This window comes from Vombatus ursinus, unplaced genomic scaffold, assembly GCF_900497805.2.
Source record: "Vombatus ursinus unplaced genomic scaffold, bare-nosed wombat genome assembly UNPS02014778.1, whole genome shotgun sequence".
Classification (NCBI taxonomy): Eukaryota; Metazoa; Chordata; class Mammalia; order Diprotodontia; family Vombatidae; genus Vombatus; species Vombatus ursinus.
The window spans coordinates 30,145,750-30,159,047 of NW_020954556.1; the positions used below are offsets into that span (position 1 = coordinate 30,145,750).

General features: G+C 37.9%; 1 protein-coding gene across 1 annotated transcript in view; it reads right to left on the reverse strand.

The window, feature by feature from the left end:
- Positions 1-13,298, reverse strand: part of PAPOLG (poly(A) polymerase gamma) — a 77,093-nt gene that overhangs the window by 33,079 nt on the left and 30,716 nt on the right. Inside the window, exons 2-4 of the mRNA XM_027865010.1 lie at positions 13,079-13,283; positions 10,236-10,397; positions 8,889-8,955 (exon numbers count right to left, since the gene is read on the reverse strand). Of these exons, the coding sequence (XP_027720811.1) occupies positions 8,889-8,955; positions 10,236-10,397; positions 13,079-13,283 (434 nt within the window). The remainder of the gene's footprint in view (positions 1-8,888; positions 8,956-10,235; positions 10,398-13,078; positions 13,284-13,298) is intronic.

Consider the following 13,298-nt stretch of genomic DNA (forward strand, 5'->3'; position numbering starts at 1 on the left):
TCCTCCTTTCACTGTTACAGAATTGTAGGATATAGGAATTATAAAGGACCTCAAAGTTCATCTAGCTTAAATTGTACCTAAATAGGAATTCCCTTTATAATACCACTAACAAAGCGGTCATAGAGATATCTGGTTATCAAATCTGATAATTGATTTAGAGTTGAAGTACCCTACGTTTAATCTAGCCCAAGACCCCTCATTTTATATATGAGGGAACTGAGTCCCAGAGAAGTTAAATGATCTGCCTAAGGTCAATAGGTAGTAATGTTCAAGACTTGAACTTGGGTCTCATGACTCCAAATTTAGCACTTTCCACTACAGAGGCCTACCTCCCCATTACTTCTTGATGTAACACAATACATGTTTGGGCAGCTCCAATTATTAGTCTTTCCTATGTAGAATCTAAATTAACCTCTGTAACTTCTACACATTGCTTCTAATTACATTCCAGAGGCCAAGAAAAGCATAATTTCTCTTCTTCGGTCCCTTCACCACTGCAGTCTCTATCCTCTTAGACCCACTGTAATTTGTCCATATTCTTACTAAATAAAACAAGGTCCCTAAAACTGAACATAATATTCTAGATGTAGTCCGACTAGATGTAGTACCACCTCCCTCATGCCAGACATGATGATCTTGCCTCTATCAACCTATTAAAATGACCACCCTCCTCACCACTGTCAAATCTATGCCATTTCCTCGGTTCTCTTTTTTAAAACATGGGGTTAAACAGTGCTTCAACACACAGGAGATCAATGTTAATACTCTCCTTCCTTAGTATTCATGATGATATATTATCCAGGTTCTTCTGGCTATTCCATCTTCTTCAGTGTTTCATCCTCTAATCCACTAAATATGGCAGTGAGGGGAAGGGCAGGAAAAGGCCCTTGGCCCTCTGTCATCTCTAGATACACTAAGCCTACTGTCATGGCTGAAACTGTTACTTTCATGCTGAAAACTTCCGAACCTTGATCTCTTTCCCCACTTCCATTCACACACCTCCAGCTAGCCTAATGGACATTTCTTTTCTACCTGAATGCTTTTTAGTCACCTCAAATAACATATTGAAAATTGAATTAATCAACCCAATGCATCAAAGGAGCCCCCCTCTACTCCCAAACTGTCTGTCCCTCCTGATGTCCCCATTTATGCCATTGGCACAATCAGTCTTGCTATCATTACACCCGAAAAGTAGATTAAAAACGTTTGTTAAACACTTACTACATACCAGACACACCACTAAGTACTGGAAATGGCAAACAAAACAGACACTCCCTATCCTCAAGGATCTAACATTCTAATGGAGGGGGGAAGGGAAGAGAAGATAACATAAAAAAGGGAGATGAAAAGGAAGGAAAGCTGATAGGAATGGAACCAGGAGAGAAGATACCAAGTTTCTTTTTCCTGGCCCCCTCCATACAGATAATCAACCCCTAAATCCCTCTACTTTTTTCTGGTTGACCTGAGGCATCTTTTGTATCTCTGTCCTATCTGGCACAGTTCTACTACAACTCCTAGTTCAGAACTAGTCTTAGGCCAGTGCCTCAGGTCTCCAACTCATTTCACATGTGCCACCACCAGATTAATCTTTCCACTGACCAGTTCTGTTTTTATCACACCTCTGTTTCAATATTCCTAATAATTCACCGCAGCTACCTAGTTGCTCTGGCTAGATTGGTCTTCCTGTCATCTTCCAGACATGCCTTGTATACTCTAGGAGTTGTGCCGTGGCACCTATTTCTCCTTGCCTAAACCATCCTTCTATTGTCCACCTTTCTGAAACCATCTTTCAAGCCCTCCCTTGCCCACCTAGACCACAATGAGTGTTTTCTTTTAAGCTTCTACACTTGAGTTCCTGTACCACTTTTCTGACATTTAGCTTCTAATCTTACATAGTTTCTCTCATCTCAAACACACTTAAATAAGACTCTTGCTTGTAGGACAATGTTACACTTCTCTGTACTCCCTCGACTTAAATGAAGTACCCTGCACATAATCAAACACATTTATACACATTAAAATTACAAATACCATATTTTTGGACTAATGGAGTATTAATATTTCAGGAATAAGACTTGTAGAATAAGTATAAATCCTTTTCCATTTTATATAGCATCAAATACACAAAGAGTTATGACACAAATCTACTCTTGTCCAGGCTAAATATCTCTAATTCCCTCTAATGTCCACCTGATGGACAATAGGCAGTAACTGTCAAGATGTCCTATCTTGTCAATGTCCACTAAAACGTGGTACTTCAAACTAAACATAATACTCCATATTCACAGTTTTAAATGTTAAACTGTTAGTGTGATGGCTATTACCCAAGTTGAAAATGTTTTAAGTGTGTTTATTTGAACGTAAAGTTACACAGATGTACCATAAACCATGTGCACTACTCTGGCTGAAATCTGTATAAGGTCTACTATTACTTAACACTTCAAACAATAAATATTTAACAGTGGCTTTTTCTCAATCCTCAGCCTTGACTTTTCTGTAGTCTTTGATACTGCTGATCAACTGCTTCTCCTTAAGAATTTCTTCTCTCAGGTTTTTGTGACATTGCTCTCTTCTAATTCTTCTGACTTTTCATCTGCTAAATCAGTTACAAATTATCTAATTCACTGCAACAAGCATTTACTAAGGACTTCTTATATATGAAGCTCTGTTCCAGGCACTAAAGATACAATCAAACACAATCATTACTCTTAATTATACAACATATAAATAGATAAGTATATGTGTCATAAAACTGGGGGTGGGAAGGCCTCTTGTAGGACACGGCACAGGACTCGCGCCTTAAAGAAAACTAGAAATTCTAAGAAGCAGAGCAAGGAAGAAACATTTCAGGTATGTGGGACAGTTTTTGAAAAGGCAAAGAAATCCTGGATGCAGTACAGAGTTTAAGGATCTATAAACAGGCCAATCTGATTGGCCTACTTAAGAGTAATAATAGCTAGTATTTATGTAATGTGTACTAGTGCCAGGTACTGTGCTAAACGTTTTACAATTATTATCTCATTTGATCGTCACAACAACCCTGGGAGGTAGGTACTATTAACCCTATTTTAAAGATGAGGAAACTGAGGCAGATGCTTGAGTGACTTGCTCAGGGTCACATAGGTAAGAAGTGTCTACGGCCATATTTGACCTCAGATCTTTCCTGACTCCATATCCAGCAATTCTATTCCCTGCACCAGCTAAATGCCACATGAAAGCAAGTAATGTATGAAGGTAGGAAACAAGCATTTATATAACATTTCCTATGTGCTAAGCATTTATAAATATTACCCCATTTGATTCTCACAACTATAGGTGGTAGATGCTATTATTGTCATCATCACCCCCATTTTACAGATGAGGAAACTGGTACAAAGATTAAATGAGTTGGTCAGGGTCACAAAGCTGGTTAGTGTCTGAGGCTAGATTTCAATCCAGGTTTCCTGACCCCAAGCCTAGTGCTCTATCCACTGCACCACCTGGCTGCCTAAGTGCCTCAAATTGAGTATGCAAATAATTGGAGAAGGGGAAAGGAGGTATTTGAGGGAGATAAATCAAGGTACCTAGATGTTTCAACTAGATAGATGAAGGTACCCTCAAAAGACACAGAAAAGTCTGTAGAAGGGGTTTTAGGAGAAAAGAGAATGAAATCTGTTTTAGATATTATGAGTATGAGAAGCTGATGGGGTGGAGAGTTCAACAAGAAACTGGTGTTAAAGGGACTGGAGTTCAGGAAAGCAAGTAAGGCCAGCTATCTAGAACTATAACTCTTCAACAAAGAGAAGTAAAACTTAAGGAGCTTCTAAGATCACCAAGACAGAGGGTATACAGAGAGAGAAGAGAAAAAAGGACAAAGGCATGAAGGACATCCAAAGTTAGGGGACGGGGGAAGAGCTCTACAAAATTAAACAACATTTTACTGACATGAATCAAAGAATCTGAGAGTTGGAAGGGATCTCAGTAATCATTTAGTCAGACCTATATGAAAGAAATCCTCACTACAACATCTAGCCTTGAAGGTTTAAAGACCTTCAAGTAGGAGAAAAAACCACTACCTTTTGAGGCAGTCCATTCCATTTTTTGGACAGCTTTGTCAGGGAGCTTTTCCTGACATCAACCCTAAATTTGCCTTTTTGCAACTACACTCATTATTCCTGGGCTTTTTTTCTGGGACAAAACAAAACAAACTCAATCCTCCTTCCACATGATGGCTACCTAAGTACTTCAAGAAATCTATAGTGTCACCCCGAGTCTTCTCTTCTCCAAGCTCAACATGCTTAGTTCTTCTGATCAAGGCCTTTCACCATCCTGGTCGCCTTTCTTTGGATGGGTTCCAATTTATCAATGTCCTTCTCAAATCCTGATTCCTAGGATTAGGGCATCCATAATACTCCAGATTAGGTCTGAGAAGAGCAAAGTATAGCAAGACTATCACCTTCCCATTCCTGGAAGCTATGCTTCTCATAATGCAACTCAAGACTGCATTACCTTGCTCGGCTACTGTATTATACCACTAACTCATACTAAATTTGAAGTCCACTGAGGTCTCCAGATCTTTTTCAGCATAACTGCTATGTAGATATGCCTCTCCCATCTTGTACTTACAAAGTTGATTTTTTTGGTATTTAAATCTAAGACTTTACCTTTATTTAATTCAAACCCAAAGCTTTAGCATGTTAAGGTATTTTTCAATCCTGTCATTCAGTGTCACCCCTCCCAACTTTATGTCATCTGAAAATTTGATGAGCATGCCTTTATCCAAGCCACTGATAAAACTGTTTAAACAGCATTGCTAAGCACAGATCAAGTTCTATTACAGGAAAAACCATACACATTTGTAAAGTGTCAGTAACAAACCCTATTTTGCTTTAGTTTAAACCGATTTGTACAATAGCAACAAAAACCACCAATCCTTCCCCCACCAAACAAAACAAAACAAAACTTTAGGAAAATCCAAGTCATCTTACTTCACCAAAATTTCATTCTCATGTGTTTCTTGAAACTTGTATTACTAATCTAATATCATGACCTATATAAACACAGCAAATATCAAAATACATTTTTCTACTTGAAGGAAGACTTATTTGAAGTAAATTATTCTGCTGCCAATCATGAGGCTCTAGAGAACATCTCAAATAAATGAGTAGTTTACACATAAGAAAAGGATTTACGTATAGGAAATAATGAGATTACCAACAAATTTATACAATCTATAGAATTTCTCAATGTTCAAGTAAGTAGGAAACACCGAAAAACTATTCTAAACTCCCCAAAGCTCAAAATCTGTGTATGATTATGCCAATGAGATTAAAGTCAATAGTATCTGATAGATATAGTGTTAAGTTATATTTATTACTGCCAATTACAGAACCAAAGGGCTAGACAACTCTTTAAGACCTCACAATCTTAGGTTATTTGGGGTCGTATTCTAGTTAAAAATGTAAATTTCCTAAACTAGTTCCTAGTTATATAGAAAAAGAAAATTTTACCCATGAGGGCATTTCAACAATTGCAGGGGAAGGATGTAATATCTTGTGATTTTCCCTGAGGTGGGAAGTAAGGTTACTGGAGAGAGGACAGTGTCTTGGACAGGACAGGAATAGCTTTTGAGTCTTCCTAGGAAAATCAGGAACTTTGTAACCTTTTTTCCCCAGCTCCTGCCCAACAAAACAGATACAGTTTTAGGGCTGAAGTAAAACTGGCAAGCAGGAGTAATCTTCTTGGACGAGTCAGTGATGACAAATAGGTAACAGGTCTTAGGCAGAGATGAAATGGGCCAGATGAGACAAATGGAATGTTAACTTGGAAGATGAGAAAGGGGTCTGCCTGTCCAAAGACAGAGTGGTACAAGCAGAAAATAAATTGGATTAGAAATTAGAGGATCTGAAAGTGAATCCCAGTTCTTCTACTGACAACCCCTGTGATCTTATGCAAGCTACATTGCGCTGTCAGGACATTAAGTTCCCTCATCAGTAAAAGGATGGCACTGGATAACAAGACCCCTAAAGTCCTTTCCAGCTTTATCTACAATGATACAAGATCTGTATTAGATTAGAAATTTAAAAAAAAAATGCTAAATCTGACTAAAGGATATGAAAATATAGCCATTTTCCCTCTGAAGGAGGAGGCATTTGGTGGCAGAACTGAAGGAAGTCCCGGGTGATGAAACTTCCACCAATGAATACTGCCAAATGTTTGGCAATTTAATTATAGAAAGCTGCCTGGGGCAACTGAGAAGTTAAGTGACTTGCCCATGGTCATACAGCCAGTATGTACTGGAGTTAAGACTTGGACTAAGGTCTTCCTACCTGTCTTTATCCAGCTGCATCTCTAAGTAAGAATCATATAAATAATAAATTTCAGAGTTGAAAGGGCCCTAGGAAGTCATCTAGTCCAACCTACATCTGAGCAGAAATCTCTGTAACATCCCTGAAGGATTGTAACTTAATTTCTGCTTAAAGACTCCTATCAGGGAAACTCCCTACCTCCTAGGGACAGCCCATTCCACTTTTCAACAGCTCTAATCATCAGAAAGTTTTTCCTCACATTGGTACAAATTTGCCACTGCTCATTTATTCAGTAAAATTTGCTAGAACTATAAAATGATTTTTATATTTATCTATGTATGATACTATCTAAAATCTGGCAACCCGAACTATTCCAAATATCATGAAGAACCAAGAAGGCAGTAAAAAGAGGTCTCTGTAGAGCTCTGGCCTTGGAGTCAGGAGGACCTGAGTTCAAATCCAGCCTCAGATACTTGACACTTACTAGCTGTGTGACCCTGGGCAAGTCACTTAACCCCAATTACCTTACCAAAAAAAAAAAAAAAGTAAATAAAAAAAATCTATTAAAAAAAAGTTTGTTTAAAAAGAGGTCTCTGGGAAGCAAAACTTATCAAATTTGCAGATTACAAAAAGCTGAAGATAGATAATACAACAGACAAAAAGTAAGCTGCAAAAAGATGTTGACAAGCTAGGACACTGGGGTGAAAATCTAATAAGATGAAATTTAATAGGGATAAATTAAACTCTTACACTTATGTTTGAGAACTAGAGTTTACATGTACAAGTTGAGGGAGTCTTTGAGACAAAGATATGAGGGTATTAAGTGGACTACATGTTCAATGCATCAACAGTATGATACTGCAGCCCCAAAAGCTAGTGCAGTCTTGGGCACATATTCCATGAATATTGAGGCTTGGTCTTTCTTGTACCCTGGTCAGATTATGGTTGAAGGATTCTGTTCAGTTCTGGGAACTGTCATTTTAGGAATGACAATGATGCGAGACAGAGTAAGACAACCAGGACTCGGAAACCCTAGAGTCCCTGTCATAGAAAATCTGCTCAAGGAATAAGGGTGATTTAGCCTGGAGAAGAGATGAACAGGACAATGGATAGCTGTCTTCAAGTACTTGAAAGGCTAGTCAAAGAGGAAGAGGGATCAGATATGTTTTGTTTAGGCAGAACCAGAAGCAAAGACGCTGCAAAGAGGCAAATCTAGGCTTGACATAGGGAAAAAACTAAAAATAAGAATTATCTATAATAGGAACGGTTTTCATTTGGAAGTTGTCGGTTCACCTCTCACTGAAGGTCAAGAAAAAGCTGTAAAGATGTTGGGTGTGTTATAAGGGAGATTTTCTTTTAGGTATGAGTTGGACTAGATGATACCTGAGATTCCTTCCAAATATGAATTTCTGTGAAAACCAGATGTGCAAAAAGAGTCTCCACTTAGGTTTTTCATTATGACCTTAACTGAGGCTCCTTTCGTGTCTCACTTGTACTTTGTAGTTTCCTGACCAGTCTCTCCTACCTCTATACTCCCTTCTTCAATCCAACTTTCTTATATAACAAAATAATTTTCTTAATGAACAAGTCTGACCATCTCACTCTAATACTCAAAAACATTCAGTGACTAACTTTGCTCTAACCTACTTTTCCAGACTTATTAGTCCCCCACAACTGGGAAACATTCCCCCTTCATCACTACCTGTTCTAAATGTTTTTTTTTTCCAAGGTCTATTTCAAATACTATATTCTCTATGAAGCCTTCCCTGAACCTCCCAATTCTTTTTTCTTCATGGAATATTTGAAGACCACTTTGTTTGATTTCATTTGCCCTCAGCACATACTCCGTAGTATTTTAGGTGCAATTATTAGATCATAAATTCCATAGAGATATTTTTACATTGTTTTTCATCTTTGCATTCCCGTCATGGAATGGGACCTTTCACAAAGGTACGCAATACATGCTGAACCAAACTGAGAAGCATTCACTCAGTTTTCTACTCTTATTCTACACAGAGTTCTAACACACTTAGCTAGTTTGCTTCCAATCCCACAATAGATAAGAAGCAAATAAGGAGAAAAACTGCTACAGGAAAGCCAGACTGACATCAGAGACAAGCAAGATGTGTAAACAGGAGAGAGCCATAAATATAAAAAGTAAACCTAAGAACTCAAAACAGCAATATGGGGCTATTTAATATGGGGATGAATGGTCCAACCACCTCAATAGACCTTGAGGATGCTGCTGTACACACAGTACAGTAAGTGACATCCATCATAATTTAATTTTTTTGTAATTGCAAGGCATCATTATACACAGTCCATACTATTTAAGGAGATAGAAGCCAAAGGAATGTGAAAAATGTTTAAAATTTCCAACCAAATTTTTTTACCCGCAAAAAAAGATTATATTTAGACTTAAAAAGGTAAATAAACCCTCACCTCTCTAGATTATTTAGATAACAGAACTGTCCAAAATGACTTCTTGAGGGTTCCAGATACCCGAGGATTTTGCCAAGTATTTTAATCTAGTCTTGCCTTTGTTCCTTAAGTATATCCTTTTGACATAAGGAATAGCCTATTATTTTAAAAGACTCTTACCTTACTTTCACTAAGTTTGGAAATCCATTCTTTTACCAGATTATTCAGTTTGCCAAGAACAACGAGCCTACAATAAAAAGAATAGGTTTTTGTTTGGGGAAAACAAAAACATGTCCTCAACATTAACTAGAACGGTATTCCTTGAAATGCTGGTTTCGGTGGACAGGACCAATAACCGCGCTACAAAGACTTAAAAAAAAAAAAAGCTAACATTTTTACAGTGTTTACTATGTGCGAGGCACTGTGTTAAGCACTTTACAATTATTATCTTATATGATCCTCACAACAACCCTGGGAGGTAGGTGCTATTATTATCCCCATTTTACAGAAGGAGAAACTAAAGCAAACAGAGCTTAAGTGACTTGCACAGGGTCACACAGCTACTTAGTGCCTTAGGCTGGATTTGAACTTGGGTCTTCCTGACTCCAGGCCTGGTGCTCTATTCACTGCACCAGCAAGGGCCCATGTTATTTCTGACTTTTTGTGTATCATTATTGTTTAGGGGACAAGATTTTACCCATGTATGCAGTCTGTATAAGAAGTAGTAGTACTACAATGGATGGTTTTATAAAATAATAGCTCACATTTATATACCATTTTAAGATTTACAAAACCACTTTCCTCCCAATAACCTTGTGAGGTACGTAATTACTTTAAAGTACTTCAGAGAGGGTAACTGACTTTTCCATCCAGGATAATGCCTCTATCATAAAAGAAAATTATTACAAATATTCCCATCCTACTTTTCTAACCTTATTTCCCATTAATCCCTTTCATGTTCCCTACATACCAACGAAATCTGGGAGCACTGAAGAGTCCAAATACCCCACCTCCTACTTTTGCTCACACCCTTTCCCATGCCTAGAATGCCTTTCCTTAGCTCAGTTCCATCTGTCTATATCGCACTTTTCAAGGTCCAGCTCAAATGCCATTTATTCCAAATGCCACTGACAATCCATCTTTCTTTTAATAGCATTTCGTGTGTGGTACTTGACATTCTCATACTGTAGTTATTTATACAAATTTTAATCTTTAATCTAGATTGTAAGCTCTTTGAAGTTAGAGATTCATCTTTGTATCTCTTATTAGTGTCAAATAGAAACAGATGCCACTTATCTGTACGTGAAGAACCTTTCAGGCCACATACTGACATAGTTTTACAATGTAATAGTACCTGTTTTATTGTATTTTTATTTATTTTGTTAGATATTTCCCATTACATTTTAATCCGGTTCAGACCACACTCAGGAGTCTTGTAGGCTACATGTCAGACACCTGAGTTATAGCACCTATCACAGAACCTTGTACATGGTAGGTACTCTAATGTTTGTTAAATGAATAACATACCTGTGATTTAATTCCTCTTCATCTTCAAATACACCAAATGGTTTCATGGCTTCAATTAACTTCTGTGTATAAATATGATCTATTTCTTTGGGAGATGCCAGACTAATTGGAGATGTGATTCCATAATGCTTTTGACGCTGGGTCTCCAGCACAGCACTTCTGCTTAAGGGAAAAAATAAAAAAATAAAGGGAAAAGGCAAAAACCATCATGAGACATTGGTTTAGTGGATCTATTATATTTTAATTTCCCTTTAAGGGCTCACTAAAGGCACTAATATACATTATGCCAGGCTGATATTTTACTTTTGGTCATAAAAGGCACTTGGGATTTTCTCCGGTCTTTGGTTTTTTAAGAGAAGGTCATGGAAAGTATGACTTTTCTGTGTATTAGCATTAAGGAAAACTGTCCTACCTAACACAGTCAAGTGCTCAAAGGCAGGCCCGTGAATAAAATCTGAGGCAATGCCACTGTCATCACAACTTAAAGGAGTAAAAATCCAGCTGTTTGTCTGAAATTCATAAGGGCAAGTGTTGCTAATTCCTGTATTTACTTTTTAAAAGGTTAATAAAATACTTTGAGATAGAAAAGGAGAGTCTGAGTATTTTTTTTGGGGGGGGGGGGAGATGAAGAACTAGGATTTTCAGAGCTCATACACATATGAATGTCTAAACTCCTATTGCCCAGATAAAAGCAGATATAAGAATATTGTATTCTACTTCAATGCAATTAGCAACTCTTCAGTTTGGGAAAAGTCTATCCATAAACTACTCACCAATGTAAACAGGATATACTTATTTTAAAGATATTCTTTACTTTAAATATGCCATCTTTTGTAAGGTCAGTGAAATTCAAAACACTATATTAACTTTACATACATTTTCAACTGAGCCTTCCAAGCCTTTAAAGTACCTCAGATGTTTTTATCCCCATTTTATAGATGAGGAAACCGAGTCACTTGCTGAAATCTAGTGTAGAATGCTGGATTCCAACCTAGGTGTTTCTTGATTTTAGTTGCCATACTGGTGAGTGAAAACCACTATGATGCAGTAGCCTCTAAGAGTTCTATAGAGGACCAGGAAGTATCTCCAGGGGCTTTTCCTATATTCCCTTCTCACCAGTGTTGGCAGAAAGAAACATTCTCTTCCTGGAATGAGACCTTGGGGGAAGAGGATATGGGATAAGACTAAGGAGGAAAGGGCTATTTATCTTTTCAGGAAAGAATCTGTATTATTTGTGGCAATTATTAATAAACCTATATCAGGTTTGGGACAGTTAGATGGCACAGTGAATAGAGTGCCAGGCGAGTCAGGAAGATCCGAGTTCAAATCCAGCCTCAGACACTAGCTGTGTGACCCTGGCAAGTCATTTAATCCTGTCTGCCTCAGTTCCTCATCTGTAAAATGACCTGGAGAAAGAAATGACAAACCACTCCATTATCTTTGCCAAGAAAACCCCAAATGGGGTTACAAAAAGTTGGACTGAAAAATGACTAAATAACAACTACAAATAAAAGGTGATTTAGAATCATTCCAAACAAAAAACACTATCAACTCACTCTGAAAGGCGGCAACTATTAACAGAAAAGTCAAACTATTTTACTAGAGAGAAACAAACAGCCACAAATTAGAATGAACTTGTGAAAAGGAGTAGGGTAATAGATAAAGGTTTTTGGAGGTAGAGGGGGGTGTGGTGTAGGGAGGAAGATAGGAATTTGTTCTCTTTTAATTCTATCAGAGCTAATCCAAATTTTTTTTATTTGGGTTGGGTCCATCTGGCCATTTGCAAAATTTCCAATCGTACTAATTAAAATTTCCTAATGCATATGGTGCTTTGCTTGACACTACACAACATAAAGGGATAAAGGTTTCAGGCCTTCTAGACTAAAAGACATCAACAATGAGAAACATACAGAAGCCAGAATCCAATCAGGTGATAAAAACATCAGTAGTTACCTATTAGACCTATAGCTACAAAAAGGAATTAGAAGCTTCCTAGCCAAAGGTTCTCAGTAAAAAAAAAAAAAAAGAGGGAAAGGAAAAATGCACTAGGGTCAAAGGGTAACTTAATAACCTTCTTCTTAAAATACTCATTGATCCTTAATCATAAGAACAAAAGGGAAGATACTTAACTTCCAAGTAATAACCAAAAACATTTTGTTGCCAGGTATTTGAGAGGGAAAGAGGTTAGAGGACCAGCCTTGAAGTCCCCAAAATATCTGATTCATACTAGTGACCCTAGGCAATTCTCTTAAGATTGAAGTTACAGAGTAAGTGGGGCTCTGAATCCATAGACTTTCTTCACCTATAGCAATAAAATCCTCCCATCTAAACCACTATTCCAGCAGCAGGAACAGTCCCCTATCTTCCCAGTTCTGCCTCCAGTTGAAAAGGATTTCCTTTCTTCTTCGATTTCAACAGTTGAAAATATATATAATACTTATGTTATATCTAATGGTTATAAGATAGTTATAATATGCCATCATAAGACAGTATTACAAAAGTTATGACAGACAGTATGATAAAATAGTTATTATAAGATAGTATAACACAACAGATATTATAAGAAATCAAAACTAGGCAACAATCTTTCCTAAGAACAAAATTCCTAAGTGGTTTTGACTTATCACTAAGACTTTAGGATGCAGAGGAGGTTAAAGATGAGATAATCTCTCTCAACAGCGAAAAGGGAAACTGAGGTAATTCCCCTCACTGAAATGAGCCAGCAAACTAAGCGTACTTACTAAATGACTAAGGTGTTTTTTTGTGTTATTGTTGTGGAGGGAGCTGAGAAAATCAGCTAAGTAGAAGCTGCCAAGTGCAGAGAACAGTAAGATAGGGTCGACGGACAGAAACGGTAGCCTAGATGAAGGCAGACAGGGTCTGGAAGCCCGTGCTCTAGGGGACTGGAGGTGGAGGTGGGGATGGGGGAGCAGCAGGGAGGCAGCAGGCAGCATAGACGAGCTCGGACAGACTCCGGAGCCAAAGGGTGTGCCGGACAAACTCCCGCCACTAACCGCCCCCCCCCCCCCCGCCGCTCAGCATCATCAGCTGGGGGACACGTCG